The sequence below is a fragment of the Carica papaya genome, chromosome 7 (genome assembly GCF_054855325.1).
Source record: "Carica papaya isolate Zhongbai chromosome 7, ASM5485532v1, whole genome shotgun sequence".
Lineage (NCBI taxonomy): Eukaryota > Viridiplantae > Streptophyta > Magnoliopsida > Brassicales > Caricaceae > Carica > Carica papaya.
In genome coordinates, this window is record NC_142315.1 from 10187579 (window position 1) to 10204033 (window position 16455).

At 35.5% G+C, this 16455-nt stretch overlaps 1 protein-coding gene and 1 long non-coding RNA gene across 4 annotated transcripts; both read right to left on the reverse strand.

Annotated features, from left to right (window-relative positions):
* Positions 1-2829: 2829 nt before the first annotated feature.
* FAP2 (Chalcone-flavanone isomerase family protein) lies at positions 2830-8687 on the reverse strand. Of its 2 annotated transcripts, none has more exons than XM_022035042.2 (11): positions 8338-8687; positions 7119-7667; positions 6774-6996; positions 5276-5357; positions 5084-5186; positions 4789-4857; positions 4174-4210; positions 4014-4088; positions 3881-3932; positions 3364-3408; positions 2830-3221 (listed from the first exon to the last, which is right to left on the reverse strand). In XM_022035042.2, the coding sequence occupies exons 2-11, from the start codon at positions 7574-7576 to the stop codon at positions 3124-3126; spliced, it is 1242 nt and encodes a 413-aa protein (XP_021890734.1). In that variant the 5' UTR covers positions 7577-7667; positions 8338-8687; the 3' UTR covers positions 2830-3123. The 2 variants fall into 2 exon arrangements, with proteins under 2 accessions (XP_021890734.1, XP_021890735.1); XM_022035043.2 differs by having other exon boundaries at positions 5282-5357; positions 8338-8685.
* Positions 8688-11071: 2384 nt separating this feature from the next.
* Positions 11072-16037, reverse strand: LOC110809253 (uncharacterized). Of its 2 annotated transcripts, XR_015813340.1 has the most exons (4): positions 16023-16037; positions 14584-15813; positions 13733-14508; positions 11072-13653 (listed from the first exon to the last, which is right to left on the reverse strand). It is a non-coding gene; the product is annotated as an uncharacterized LOC110809253 (long non-coding RNA). The 2 variants fall into 2 exon arrangements; XR_002538781.2 differs by lacking the exon at positions 16023-16037 and having other exon boundaries at positions 14584-15910.
* Between the last annotated feature and the right edge of the window lie 418 nt (positions 16038-16455).

Genomic DNA, 16455 nt, shown 5'->3' on the forward strand with positions numbered 1-16455 from the left:
CACCATTCTTTCCTCTACAGGTTGATCGGAGCCAAATCACCAAAACACGAACCACGCCGGAGAGCCGCCGCACCCGAGAGCACCGCCACCGGTAAGCTTCGGTTTTTCGTAATTTTTTGGCCCCCCGAGGGCCTTAAGGTTGTTTTATCGCAGGGACCGATGCAAGTGTGACCGAATTCGACCGGAAACGGCTGAAAACGACCAACCCGAGGCGAATCGCCGCTGCAAGCGGCGGCGGAGCCGCCGTGCCGGAATTGCGATATTGGCCGAAAGGGGCCCTGGGTCTAATTTGGGATTTTTTGGGGCACGTGTAGGTACCAGTAGTGCGTTTCAGTTCCCCGAGAAAAATTCAGGGAAAATTAGGGACAACCTATAGGCGCACTGTAGAGCCGTATTCAGACCCCGAAAACAAGTAAAGATTCCTCACCCTATTTCCTATCACGGTATTAAAGTGCAATAAATGATAAAATGGTATTTCATGAATCAATAGCTATGTGAAATTGTTTAAGGTTGCTAATGGAGCCCGAGTCTAGTGTATTTGTCGGTCAGTTGTTATTTGTTCTATTTTACAGTTTTAAATGCAGTATGATGTCTGATGTTTTTATTTCATAGTTTCGTGTGCATGTATCACTGTTTCATTGATTATGGACTGAATGACTGAGAATCCGATATTGTGTGTTGTCTTGTTGGCGTGAACTACCGGTTTGCATGTTTCTGTGTGACTTAATGATGGCGACTAAAGAAAAAATGATAAAAAGTTATGTGAATTGGCAAACGAATAATGTGGACAACCTGACTAGGTATCCTGGGAGATGGTGGACGGACTGGGTCCGTAGGGAACCCTACCGAGAACGTGGTCTCTCATATCGGACGGGGTATGGAGACCTTATGTGTTTTTGGCGCCCATACTGGACGGGGTATGGGGACGGCCCGTTTCACCCTCATATCGGACAAGGTATTGAGGTTCATGGTTTTGGCGCCCATACCGGACGGGGTATGGGGACGGCCCTGGAATCAAGTTATAAATGTCACGGGTAGCGGGATCCCTATGGATCCCCATGGATACTAGTAGGCTGGTAAAGAGGAATTATGCTGTTTAAAGATTGAAATGCAAACGCGTGATAAATGTTGTATTATAAAGTCTATGTGATAACGTGATGATGATAATGTGTTGCTTGTGTATTGTTTTATGGATCTCACCAGGTAAATGGAAAGTAAACATTTTTATGAACAAATGAGTTTATTACAAATTATGCTCCATTGATCGTTTTTGTTTTCTACCCACCCTTACTCCTGTGACAGTGAGGTAGAGTGATGTCTTTACTGGGCTAGTGTAGCTCACTCATTACTTAACCATTTCAGATCAGGAAGACGTGGTTCCCGAGCCCATTCCGCATGAAGACGGCGAAGGGGACGCCTGAAAACTCCGTAGTTATATTTATAGCTTTTATTTTCGAGTTTCTCTTTTAGTTAGTTTGTTCTTTTATACTTTGAGCACGTTTTTGGTTTTAATGTAAGGGGTGTTAATCAAAATTTTTATTACGCTTCCGCATTTGACCTTTTTAATACACATATTTCATTTTAAAATTCCGGAGCCGTTACATGTTCTAATCAATTCATTTGTCTATATTATTTTAGTTACAATTATAAGTTGATTGTTGGCTAAGTAAGGAATGCTTGTTTAGGGAATAAGTTTTATGTACTAATTGTGTACGTGTAGGTTTAGATTGCATTGTTGATCCTGATTTCCGCATAAATAAGCATGTGATATTTTTCATTAGTAATAAAAGAAATTTGGCCCATTTTTATTAATTTACAGTGATATTTGAGGACTATCTCATATACTTAATATTTTTAAAGTTTGATGGTTTATGTCATTTATTGATAATTGCACTAGAGTTACCTACTACTTTTACTTAAAAGCAAAATATGATGCTAGCAATATATTATTTAAGTTCTGCAATATGATACGAATTCAATTTAGAACATCTATAAAAAAAAAAAAAAAAAAAAATTATGTATCGACAATGCCAAAAATATTTTTAATTACACACTTTCATCATTTTTTCACTGATGAATTTTTCATGAATCATCCTGTGTTCACACTCTACAAGAGAACAAAGTAGTGGAACACTAGAATGGTTACCTCTCAACGAATTTATAAGTTGAGTCAAGCATTATTTACAACTGTTAATGATTTTATTGGGTTGGTGAGAAGTTTTTAAAACATAGATATTGATATCTTTGTTTATTGAATCCAGCAGTGAACAAAAACTAAATAAGCATAAATAGGTTTCTCTTGTAACTCAGCTTAAGATTATCATAATTTTTTGTCTAAAGATTCAGCATATGTTTATTTTGTCACCTTATTTGTTTTTAGAATTAAGTAAATGTTTTAAGCAATTTTAGTTTATATTATAAATTTTAAAAATATTATTTAAATAATTATTTATTAGAAATGTTTTTAATTAAAACTATTTAATATTTGATAAAAATAATTATAAAAAATATTATTATGCTAAAAAAACTTATAAGTTATCTACTTAATTAACTTTTAAAATTTTAAGAATAAATTTTTAATAAAAATCAAAATAATTTTCCAAAAACTACATATAATAATTTTTAACTTTAAAATTATTAAAAATAAATTTTAATTTTAACGGTTGCCAAAAGCATTTTGTATATTTTGTATTTTTACTTAAAATGTAAAAGCTAAAGTCAAACCTAAACCAAATTACTCTTTTATAACGTCAATATAATTTCTGTTGAAGAAAAAAGGATAACCATTTTCATCCCCACTTAATAGTAAAAATTTGTAAACAAACATGGTACACAATAGCTATTTATAGGTGTAATACATCTGTAAACCTACAAAGAATTACACGCGAGTAATCAAATTTGAATGAGGCCATTCCCTAAGAACAAGTATGCCATCCGGACAAACCCTCATGAAGGTTCTAAAATTCTCCTTTTCTCAGGCTACATAACATTCTTCTCCAGCTTAAAATGCTGTTAAAGTAATAATACAGTTCACAAGAGGCTAACCTGGCAGCGGTGAGTTCATTACCTGCAGCCAATTGCTCATATAAAAAATGGCGAGATAATGGCTGGAAACGAACCAACTCAGCACCTCTTTATGATATCTGCAACATTTCTGCCTATCTCTTCTTTCGTTTGCTCAGACACAGGGACATCTCCAATGTACATGTCAAAGAAAGCCCCTGGAAATAAATTGCATATCAAAACATTAGTGTTAAGTTTCACCCTCCACTTGTTCAACTTGGTGTTCTGAAAAGGTTAATTTGCAGGCCTGTTTGGCTGGTGATATCAAATATGTTCTAACACAACTAAAAATTCACTTACTGCATAAATCCTTGCTGTGGACTGCTCCAATCTGATTGCCACCAACTGCACAAATGTTTTTCACCCCAATAAGATGCATGCATGTCATATTTAAGATATTTACTCAGGTTACTCTTCTGCCGTATGTGGTTATTCCCATTTAATTTCTAAATTTTGTAGAAATGAGTTAATACGTTATACACATAACTAAAATTAACTTCACATATATCTCTAATTCCACAACCTTTAACATATATTCTCAGATATCAAGAAAAAATTACAAAAGCACTTAATTTAAATTAGACATAGAATTGACTAGGAATTACAATTTTATTTTCAAGAAAAATTTATTATATTTGAATTGTGTTCATATTACTAATATATGAAATTAAAGTTTAATCGAAAATCATCCTTAGTGAGAATTCAGATGGAAAAAACTAATGCTTATATTGGGTGGCTAGGTGGCAGTCATTTCTGATGCATCCATTGTTATGGAACCATAATAAAAATAGCCGTTCCCATGTAAGTAGTTACTCACTTTCTGTAATCAGGTGTCCGTCAGCTGTCCGCCGAAAATCAATCATAGTTCCCTGCAAATTTCCATTAAGTTTGGGTAATTTACTGTAATACACCACAAAAAGTCAACAACGAAAGACTAAATAAAATATTACCACAGGTATTGGGATATCTTTTGTGAAGAACGAACCAAACACACTTAGGCAATGATAATCAGTGTCCGGATTTGTCTATAGAAGTCAAGAGACTCTCCAGCAGTCAGTATTATTCAGAGTGGAAAAACAGAAGAGATTTTTTTCTAGTTAGAGAAACTACCTTTGCCAGACGAGCACGCAGAGATTTCTCAAAAGCACTGCAAAACAAAGAGAAATAAAGATTTAATTTTCTCTCAACCACACAATCAGCTAGATTATGTGTGAAAAGATAAACATACAACATGAGACCTATTATTAGGCTCAGGCTTCAACTTCTAAATATTGGCCCAAAATTTAAATGGATTTACTTTCAAATATCCCCTTGCATGGTAAACTGAGTACATTAAATGGAGACTGAGTTCAGCAAAAATTTCACCATCTGAACATGAGTTTGAAAGTAACCATTGACCAGCCTTAAGACTGGAATGGAGCAAATGAGATACCAATCAAAATGGTCTCCTGCCCTAAGAATAAAAGAGCCAGTAGCATTCATGACTCAAGATAAGAAAGAGATGCATCATAAGCATTCTTTATATGTTCACAACATAAAACACATTTGGCACCCTGCATTTTAAAACAGTAATATACATATTTGACACAGTAGGAAATCTTTAATCAAAAATGGTCCATGTGCAATTTCGTCTGGAGGACATTATTATGATGATTAAAAGTTATTGTAACGAAAGGATTAAAACCAATGAAACTTAAAAATAAATATAAAAAAACTTTAACTTACTCTTTCACAGTATTGATCTTGAGCCCATTGCAATTAACCACAAGCCTAACCCGCATATCAATATCCTCCCTGTCATGTTCAAATAAAAAATCATTCATAAGCAATAGTTCAAAATTCAAAACAACGTTGGAAAAGCTAGCAACCATAAGGTTCAACCTAAAATTTTGAATCAAAGCAGTTAACTGCATGCCCTAAGAACAACTGACTTACACAAAAAAATGCTCATAAAAGTCCGCATACTTAACAAAGTAAAAACATTTTTTGCATGGCATTGACAATGCTCAACCTCAAGTACCTGAGAAGATCTTGATAAAAATCATGGTGGTTGGTTAGTTCACATATTGGCACAGACCTATACTTCGGACCCAATTTTTTGCAAAGCGAAGAAGGATGAACATCTATAAGAAATGATCAAGTATTAGAAGCTGAAAAAATGAAGATTCATGTGCTAATAACATCAGATTAGAATGCAGAAGAGTCCACTAACACTTACAAAACCCAAATGCATAGACCTTTAGAGATCTAATTTTAATTATTTTCATAGTCCTGGACCCAGTTCCAACAAGCACCTGAAATGCACAGGAAAGCTGTATGCATTAGCAGGAAGGGGAAAAGATTAAGTAAGATTACAAGGTTCATCTAATGATATGCGTGACAAGCTCCATTAAGAAAGCTGTGAATGTACCTAAAATATTAAGTAGCATAATTTTTAATAAAAGTAAATTATTTCCTCTCTTGGAAAATCAATATTCTTCAGATTTCATATTTGCCTTAAAGCTCTCAAAAATGACCCAGTAAGTATCCCTTTGAGATCAACATCAACAGCAACTGTAACAGAGATGAGACCACACTGAAAGCCAAGCACATTGAGCCTTTTACGCAGAGGTTGGTGTTCAGAAATGCAAATTCATTTTGAAGTGTTCAAAAAGAAGCAAAATTGATGCCAAAGTCATAATAAAATTCAAAGTGAGACCAATACTCCAGATTATTTCGATGCATGTCATTAAAACAGCATGGTAACCAGTAATGTTGCTTTGACCAAGTTGTCAATGTGAAATAACTGAACTGAATGTTAAACTTGTAGGAAATTGTCCAACATTTATCATTCATGTTCCAATATACATTCTAATATCCTCTTTTGTGTGCAAGGACACTTAATTGAAAACATAGAGAAATCATGAACTTGCCATTTTTCTGTGCTGAAATTTAATCCGACAGAAACGGGCCAGCTAAGATTCACACTTGAACTTTGATATTGAAAAGCTTAGATGATTCAGTCAATGCCTCCTTTTCAACTTTTTACAGACTTCGGTCATATCAATACACCTCCCGTAAAATGCCAACATCTTTGCAGCCCATGGCTTCACTCATCCACAAGTACTGTAACCTGACCTCCAAATCACCCCCCTCCAATAGTCAAATCAGAAAACCTAAGAGGCAGTTGCCATGCTCTCATATCATTGATAAAAAAAAATCTTAGAATGTCCATTTAAAGCCCGTATACTTTTCAGATGGTTGTAATTTTTGGTCCTAGAAATTTAGAGCACTCGAGCAACATCACTAACACATAAAATAATACAAGGTAACAAAAAGTGGAAAAACTTAAACTGATGGGAAAATGTTCAACTTTTATTGCTTGTATTCTAATACATGTTCTAATGGTTACCTTATCCTTGGTGACTTAAGACAGTGCAAAGAAATATATTTATTTTTTATTGTTTGTATTCTAATACATATTCTACTAGTTACCTTATCCTTGGCGACTTAGACAAAGCAAAGAGACATATAGATTTGCAATTGGATGAGCCTAAACATTCAACATAACTTGTATATAGAAAAGGGATATCCAAAATTAAATAATCAGTTAAAATAATACTAGAAGGATACCCATCAAGTTGCTGTATAAATGGCTATTACAGGATAATGTAACCTTAGGACTGAGACTGTTAGACATCCATAAACAACAGTGATATTACTGCTTTTACCTCAGAATCTGAACTTGAAGCATTCTCTGCATCTAGGAATTGGTCCAATATCATTGGAAACTCGATGCCCGTTCTGGGCTCAACAGCATGTCTGGTCCAATTCAAGTCAACAAAAGATAACCCGCCACATCCGTGATGGCCCACCTCACAAGGCCTTTGGTCCACACATTCATGCATTTGAACATCTGTCTTCTCCAAAGGAACCGCAAGTACTTTAGAAGATCTGATGACAAGCAACAAGGAAATGAAATTAGGTAGCATGCAAAGAATTAAAAACTGATTGCCAAAAAGAATAAAAGGAAAAAGGAAGACTGCAATCCACTCCAATCATGAGACTTCACTTACAAGTTGTCAAATGGGGTTACCATAGCAGCAGCTAAGAGAACAGAACATGATTGTAATCTTTCAGCTTGATTAAAAAGTTGTCTCACAGTGAATCTCGATATTTTCATGGCAGGTTCCCTTTTAGATCTCCTACTGGATTGAAATCCGGCAAGACTGTGTGTACTAGAAACTACATGCTTCACCTGGGCAGAAGATTTATAGCTTGTGCATGCTGAACCATGTTGGTTGCCTGATATTTTCCTACTCAAATTTGAAGTGGAACTACTAGAGAACAAAAAAAGTAAAGCACCGGCAAATTTGGAGAAGCAATTAAAAGCTTCTTGAAGGGCCAAGTTCCCGGGGACATATAAGTTTGAAAAGAAATTACTACCAAAACCATGTGATACAAGGGACTCCATCGGTAAAATGTACGGAGACCCCCCATCTAGTTCCATGAAAAAGAGCCAATTATTCAGCATTTTTTTTTTGTATCCTAAAATCCAAAACTCTCAAGCTTTTTTAAACTATGATTATTGGCAATCGCACAAAACCAACGAAGAATCAGTGGACCTGCAAAAAAATTACCCCAGTATACAAGATATCAATACAAAATTCATTTAGAAGATATTTTAACTCAGCAAATATTAAATTATTAGTCTCGCTACCACAAAACTAGGAACTGACGAATATCTTGAATAACTAGATTTATTCTCCACAGGTATGGATATGATCCTCTAAATTGAATCCATATATTAGTAAAGCAACCAACGCTGTGGAAATGAGTCTTCCGATCCACTTCTAAGACCAAAGCCTGGTTTTTTCTAACTAAAAAAATCCTTCTAATCTCACATTAAATATTTCTAAAAGGACCGAGCAACGTAAAAATATGGCCACAATTTTACAAAGACATTTAAATGACACAGGGAGATCCCAATTCCTTCACGAATGATGAAAATGCCCCCACCAAACGAAAAGCAGCAATAAAACAAAAGGATGCAATTGTATCGATTTAGCTTCCGTCAAAGTTTTTGACAGCCGAAGCTAAATAAAAGGAAAACAAAATCAACAACAAAACATAGCAAAAAAAAAGAAAAAATCAATTTAAGGCAACTTCGCGAAGAACGTGAAAGCAAACGGCGATAGAAATTTGTGACGAAAGGTTTTTCTTTTTGAAGAACTTTGGAAAATACTTTGCACAAATAATGCAAGGCAGACAAAAAAGGAAACGTTAAGAAAGTACCAGAAAGCCTCAATGATGAAATGGAGGAAGGGGCTGTTTTGCATTGGAAAATTAGGTTGGGGTTCGTGATGACGTTTGTTTCATTAGCTTGAGAGAGAAGAGGAGAGGGAGAAGGGGAGAGAAAGGAATATGCTTGGTTCGTTCGTGTAGGGAAGGAGAACAAGTCAGAATGGATTCAAAAAGGTAACTAGAGGGACAGGAATGGGAAAAAGGAAAAAGATGTTTTGGGTGATCGATTGATTGTCTGGTACTCGGATTTTGGGTGGGTCCAGTCCAGGGTTGGCCGGAGGAAGAAGACAACCATTTGAGGGTTAACAACGAATGAAAAATCAAGGGGAAGGCAACATAATTTTCAATGATAATTTCAGTTCAATTTTTTAACAGTATTTACTTTGGGTGGTTTATACTACAAAGTCATGAGAACCAAAACCCAATAGGAAAATGCTAAAATAGTAATTTGATCTCCTTATTATTTATTTTTAATTTAAATTAATTTTTATTTTTATTTATTTCATTCTAAATTACTTTAAAAAAAAATTTTAATTAATTCTTCAATATTATTAACTATTAATACTATTAATTTGACGTTATATGTTAAATTTATTAATATATAATTTTTTCATCGATATAATTATAAGTTAAATATTATTTAAAATCTAATAGAAAAATGCTAAAATAATAATTTGATATTCTTGTTATTTATTTTTGCTTAAACTAATTTTTGTTTTATCTATTTCGCTCTAAATTAATTCTGTATTTTTTAAAAAAATTTTGATTTAATTTCTTTTTTTTATTAATTATTAGTATCGTTAGTTAAAAGTTATATATCAAACTTATTAATATATAAAAAATTTTGATTGATTTAATTGGTCAAGTCGATGATCCAATTGCCATAATTTAAAATTTAAAAATAATTAGATTTTTTGTTTTCTAAAAAAAAATTAAATTACTTCAAATACAATATATTTGTAGTTCAATATAAACAAATTAATATATAATTTTTTAAAATATTACGTTAAATGACACATAGTATCAAATATGATATCAAAAAATTCACAACTGAAAGCAATAAGAAGATTTTTTAATTAATTATGATTATTGGTCCACAATAAAGATAAATGGTAAAAGAGATGTCAAAAGAAATAATTTCTACCACACAAATTTGAAGCAAAAAGAAGTCCTACCTAAAGATAATACTCAAAAATTTGCCTAGCTCTTAAAACTAATGAGAAAAATTTGAGAATTTCTTCTTTTGTAGATTTATGTCATCACTAATAGGTTCATTAGTTTTTTTTTTTTTTCGAGATTTTGCAAGCTTTAATTATTAAGAATCCAAGTTCCAATTTGCATTCTTTTTCCTACTTTGACATTGAAAATGGACTTAGAGTTTTTACCAAATGAGATAGAATAATGCAAAATGAGAAAATTTTACAGTAAATATATTTTAACAATAAAAGATATTTATATAATCTAAATACAAATTTCAGATTGACTCCTTATAATTTGATATTTTTTTACTTTAAGCCCATATGGTTTTTTATTGGCAGCCCACTAACTAATTTTATAGTTTAACTGTTAGGAAAATACTTTAACAAAATTTATAGTTTTAAAAAAAGACTAGTCGGCCACTCCTTAAGCACATATATTATTGCCTAGACTCCTGACATTATTGAAAGAATAGATGAACGTAATCAAATTTTAATTAAAGCTAATTAAAAATATATTTAATAATAAACAATAAACCGAGCCCCTAGCTCCCCCCTATCTTCATTATCGTCGATGATATTGCTAGTGCATTATCATAGGCATAAAGGGGTGGTGTAAAGATCCTCATCAAAAAAATTTATAGTGTTTATCATATGTAGTAGGGGCATGTTAAAATTGAATGAGAAGACAAGGAATGAAGAGGCGAGGATACAATCATCATTATCAATAACGAAAGATGAGGAATCATAACCTCTATAGTAATCATCGGGCTACAATAATGGCTAATGCATTGTTCTCCTTTAGTGAACTATCTACGTTGTTGGCAGAGACAACCCTCCTAAATCCCCGAAAGGACTCTTTTATATTGCTCATGTTGTTACTAGTCTATTAGTTCAAGTTTAGAGAACCCACCATCCTTTACCTACATATGGCAATGATATGGATGATGACCTTAGTATTGCAAGTACATCGGAGGAGGAATCCAAGATAATTATTTATAAAAAATATTGTTTTAGCCTTGTGCCCATGGAAGGAGCAAGCAATGGCACATAGGCAGCATCCTTGGTGGAGTTGAGGTAGAGGGGAGCTACGGTTATTATTTTTTATCTTATTTAATAATATTTATAATTAATTTTAATCACTTTTGTTAATTTTTTCACCAATGTAAAGAAGTTCAGGAGTGGTCATATAACTATTTCTTCAACTTTTATAAGAGATAATATGTTTGCCTGATAACTAAAATACAAGATAGTTGACTATCAAGAGAAAAAAACCACGTTGTCTTAAAATAAAAATGTCAAACCATAAGAAACTAAACTAAAATTTATCATAATTTTAATGTTTACGTATTACTAAAATATTTTAACTTATTTAGGTACCTAATTAACTATTTGATATACTATTATATGATTGTTACATAAATATTGAGTTATAATTTGATTATTTAGATATAACATCTCTAAGTTTAGTTCTTAATAAATTTTTTATCTAAATATTATGCTTAAACTGATAGAGGTCCCAATCAAAGTAGAATAAAGAATGTAATTTTTGTTCTTTGCTTCGGGTGCAAAGGAAACCACAAGTTTTAATTTTGTTGCTGAATGAATTTTATTTGTAGCTGTAGTGAATTTACAGGCAAAGGAGTCATAAAATTCAGCCACTTACAATTGAAATCTAAACATAAAAGATAACAATGAAATAGAAAAGATAACATAATTACTTAACGGCTAGCTACAGATTTCTTGGCTCTGCAATTTCTTCACGTTTTTCTTATTTTTCTTCTGCAAGTCATGAGTTAGGAATTGGTCTTCTCTGCGATCTACGTGGTGGTGTTGTATCACTACCCCCCCTTTTTTGTTAGAACCTTGTCCTCAAGGTTCAGCTCAGGAAACTTATTATGTAATTCTTGAATGTTCTTCCATGTTGTATCTTCGGTGGAAAGGTTGTGCCATTTAACTAAGCTTCCTTCCACAAACTTAGGACTTTTTTTGAAGCCAACGGGTGTTAATGATAGCTTTTAGTTGGATGTGATATTGTCGTCGGCCATAATTGGTGGCAATTCTATACTTGGGTTTATCAACTCCCTTACTTTCTGTTTGAGCATGGGTACATGGAAGACCGTGTGAATACAGGTCCCTTCTAGCAATTTGAGCTTGTAAGCTACAGGTCCTACTCGCTACAAGATTTGATAGGGCCTATAATATTTGTAAGCTAATTTTTGGAATGTTCTCTTGAAGGCGGTCTGTTGGCTGTAGGAGTTTGAGGAACACCCAATCGCCTTCATTTAGTTCCACATCTCATTTTTTTGTTGTTGGTCATCTGTTGCATTCTGTTCCTGGCAGCCTGAAGGTTAATCTTAAGTTGTTTTAATAGTTGGTCCCGATTAGTACGTTGCTGATCCACCTCGTTGACTGGTGTGGACCCGACATGGTAATGCAGAATGGCTGAGGGCGGTCACCATACAATACTTTAAAATGGGTCACACCGATAGAAGAGTGGACAGTGGTGTTGTACCAATATTATGCCCATGGAAATAAGTTGCTCCATTTCCGGAGGTACTGATGAAGGAGGCATTGGAAGTATTGTTCAACACATCGATTAACTACTTTTGATTAACCGCTCGTTTGAGGGTGGTGGGAGGAGCTCATCTTGAGTTCAGTACCTGATTACTTAAAAATTATTGCCAAAAATTATTAATGAAGATAAGATCTCAGTCACTTACAATGGAGCGTGGCATGCCATGAAGCCTGAGGATGTTTTGGATAAAAGTAGTTGCTACTCCTTTTGTTGTGTATGGATGTGTCAAAGCTAGGAAGTGGGCTGATTTGCTTAATTGTTCGACCACTACTAGTATGATGCTTTTTCCATTGGAATGAAGGAGTCATTCGATAAAGTTCATTGTAATATTATCCTATACTTGGCAAGGTATTGTTAGTGGTTGCAAGAGCCCTACTGGTGTCAAGGAATCTGCCCTGGCCTTTTGGCAGATGTCACATGCTGACATATATTTTTGTATATCCTTGTACATTGACAACCAATAAAACTATTGTGCTATCCTTTTGTAAGTTCTCAGTGTTCCTAAGTGGCCCCCGATTGGTGAGTCGTGAAATTTCTTTAATAGTTAGGGTATGACAGGGGTTTTGGGTGGAATTACAACTCAGTTGTGGAAATAAATCAAGTCATTTCGCCACCCATAAGGCTTATTAGAGTTCTCTATAGCCAAACTGCCAATTTTTTGCATATAGAAGTGACCAGTTGCTGCCTCTTGCATCTGGGTCCAAATACTACTTTGTAGGATATAAATAACATTGATGGTAGGGCTGCCTTCCTTCCTGGAGAGTGTATTAACAACTGAGTTTACTTTTTTGAACTTATAGAAAATCTCATAATCATATCCTACGAGTTTAGAGACCCACTTCTATTGTTTCGGGGTGGTGATCCGTTGATTAAGGAGGTATTTTAAACTAACCTAGTCCGTCTAGATAAAAAACTTGTGTCCCAGTAAGTACGGTCTCCAAAGTTTGATTGCCACCACTATAGCTAACATTTCCCTAACATATGTTGACCATTTGTGTTTGACAACACCCAAGGCACGACTCATATAGACAATAAGCCAACATTTCCCTAGCATATGTTGACCATTTGTGTTTGACAACACCCAAGGCACGACTCATATAGACAATAAGCCGGTTTTGTTGGGATAAAACTGCTCCTATACCATTTCTTGATGCATCTGTCTCTATCATAAAAGTTCATTGAAGTTTGTCAAGGCTACTATTGGTGTGGTAGTGAGTGCTTGTTTGAGTTGTACAAATACCCTACCTATTTCATCAATCTATCTAAATTGTCTTTTCTTAAGTAATTGAGTGAGGGGTTGGGCAAAAATGCCATAATCTTGAACGAACTTTTTGTAGTAGCTTATCAGCCCCAAGAATCCTCTCGGTGATGGTGGATGGTCATGCCTACCTTATCACTACTTGTATTTTAGTTAGATCAACCTTAACTCCTTGAGCGGTGACAATATGGCCTAAATACTCAAGCTCTTGGGCCCCCGAATATACACTTCTTTTGTTTCACATAGAATTGATGTTTTCTGAGGATCTCGAACACCTGTTTAACATGATCAAGATGTGAAGCCCAGTCTGACTGTAGATTAGAATATCATCAAAAAATATAAGTATGAACTTACATAGGTGTGCTTGGAAGATGGTGTTTATAATAGCTTGGAATGTTGATGGCATATTGCATAAACTGAAAGGCATCACCAGGTACTCATAGTAGCCATTATGAGTGCAAAAAGCAGTTTTGGGAATGTCATCGAGTACATTTGGACTTGGTGGTATCCGACAGTCAAATCAAGTTTGGTGAAATAAGCTGCCTCATATAATTTATCTAGCATGTCGTCAACGGTCGGAATGGGAAAGCGGTCATTGATGGTGACTGAGTTCAGAGATCTGTAGTCGGTGCAGAAGTGCTAAGTGTCATCTTTTTTTCGGACTAACAAAACCAGTTAGGAGAATGAGCTAGTACTCGGCGAAATTAGCCCGTCCTGTAATAACTCATTAACATGTTTCTCAATTTTAAATTTTTAAAAGTGTGCATACCGGTAAGGCCTCACATTGATTGGTTTTGTTCCGTCTTTGAGGTTGATATGGTAGTCAATCTCTTTAGTTGGTGGCAGCTGGTTGAGCACTCAGAACACTTCTTCATATTTGGCCAGGAGTTTTAGCATGTCGGGTCTATTCTCGACTTCTTCGGCTATCTTCCCATTCACCCCTGGCTGTTCTTCTGTCAGCCAACAAATGGCGCACATCAAGTGCGTTCTGTCTACCTCTTGAGTGACTTCGCTGATGGAAGCAAGTTGGATGGTCGGGGCGTCTAGGCCGCTTAATGTCCATCGACAACCATCAAACTGGAAGCTCATAGTGAGGTGTTTCCAGTGACACTTAACTGGTCTCAATTTTTCTAGCCACCGAACACCAAAAATCAAATCCAACCCAGTAAGTGGTAAAACATAAAGATGGAGAGTGAACAAGGTACCTTGGATGGTGATCGACACGTTGTTGAACTGACCCTGACATAAGAAAAGACGATCGTCTACAACCTTGACCGAGAAGGGCGGGATTGGCTTGATTAGTAGGCGAAGTCGATCATTTACCAGTTCATTGATGAAATTGTGAGTGGAACTGCTGTCTATGAAGACCACCACTGTGTGCCCTTGGATAGTAGCGGCGACCCTCATGGTTCAAGCGATCGGCCACCCGGTGAGGGTGTGGAGGGAGATTTCTTATGCATCTTCCCCTACTGTATCTTCGTCTTCATCCTCGACTGCGTCTAGAATCAGGAGTTGTGAGCAGCGGTATTTGTGGCCTGCCATGAACTGCTCGTTGCAATGGAAGCAGAGGCCTTAGGTGCACCTGTATTATATTTCTTCCTAGGCGAGGCATCTTGGTTGACCAGCATGGGGGGCTAGGGTTTGAGGCACTTGGGAAGGTAGGTTTCTAATTGGGCTGAATTGTGGGTAGTGCCCAACTGCTCTTCTCTCATATGAGCCAGGCTGATTGCTTCCTTGAGGGACTTGGACCTTAATATTCCAATCTCATATGCAATTTCGGGATTAAGTCCACCCATGAATGTCCCGGTGAAGGCCCTTTGTGTCCAGTCATGCACCCGGTTCCCAAGTCTTTCAAACTCCCGTTGGTATTCTTGTAATAGGCCTGTTTGTTTAATATGGGAGAAGGCCTCATCAAAGTCTTCTCCTTTGGTTGACCCGAAACGAGCTCATAGTTCCTCCACAAACCCGGTCCATGTCACTGTTCTCCCTTCTTCCCTGTAAGCTTTTTTTAACCAGGGCCACCATTGATTTGCCTCGTCCTCGAGATAGAAGGAAGCGAAGGAGACCTTGTGCTCCTCTTCGGTGTGCTGGAAATTAAAGAGTTGTTCGACTCGATTGAGCCATTCCGTCGGGTTGTCTCCCGAATAAGTTGGAAAGTCGAGCTTCGCCATTCGTGAGTGGAACACCGGTCGGCTACCGTCGATTCTTGTGGGGAAAGGTTGGTTCGTCTGGTGACTGCTGGAACTCTCTCGATTGAGCACGAGGGTGTTTATCAACCGCCGGATGACATTTTCTAGTTGGTGGAGCTTGTCAACCGTGCTTAACTCCATGCGACTCAAATGGTCCTGGATATCACTAACGTTGTGCTCTGGGTTTTCTATTCTCTCCTTATTGGTTGACATGATGAGTCTGCTCTGATACTACTGATAGAGGTCCTAATCAAAGCAAAATAAAGAATGAAATTTTTGTTCTTTGCTTAGGGTGTGAAGGAAACCACAAGTCTTTTAACTTTATTGCTGAATGAATTTTATTTACAGCTGTGGTGAATTTATGGGCAAAGGGGTCCTAAAATTCAGTCACTTACAATTGAAATCTAAACAAAAAAGATAACAACAAAATAGAAAAAATAACATGATTACTTAACCTGCTATCTTCAAATTTCTTAGCTCTGCAATTCCTTCACGTTTTTCTTATTTTTCTTCTGCAAACTATGGTTTGGGAATTGGTCTTCTCCGCGATCTACGTGATGATGTTGTAACATAAACTTATTTTATCTTTCATCAACAAAATATTATTAATCCGTATAGATTACTATATAACACATTATTAATAAGAAATTCTATTATATTTACTCAAACAAATAAATTTTAATAGAATTGTCCTACGTGTTTGAGAAAAAAATCTATAAATAACAGTAGTTTGCAAACTTTTTAGCTTATTTCTACCATAATTAACTTACATAAAATGAACACTAAAAATTATGATTACTTTTATGCACCTTAACCAGATTAATCATCAAGTATAACTCAATTTCATAAGTTCATGAGTGGTTAATTAAATAATGTTATATAAATTGT

Bases quoted from the DNA above. Each gene is read 5' to 3' on its own strand.
- FAP2 (XM_022035042.2), bottom strand. From the start codon at position 7,576: ATGCTGAATAATTGGCTCTTTTTCATGGAACTAGATGGGGGGTCTCCG. The intron at 5,187-5,275 runs GTTAGTGGACTC...CATTTCTTATAG, and splicing joins TGCATTTGGGTTTTGTAAGT to ATGTTCATCCTTCTTCGCTT. The intron at 3,933-4,013 runs GTAATATTTTAT...GGAAATTTGCAG, and splicing joins AAGATATCCCAATACCTGTG to GGAACTATGATTGATTTTCG.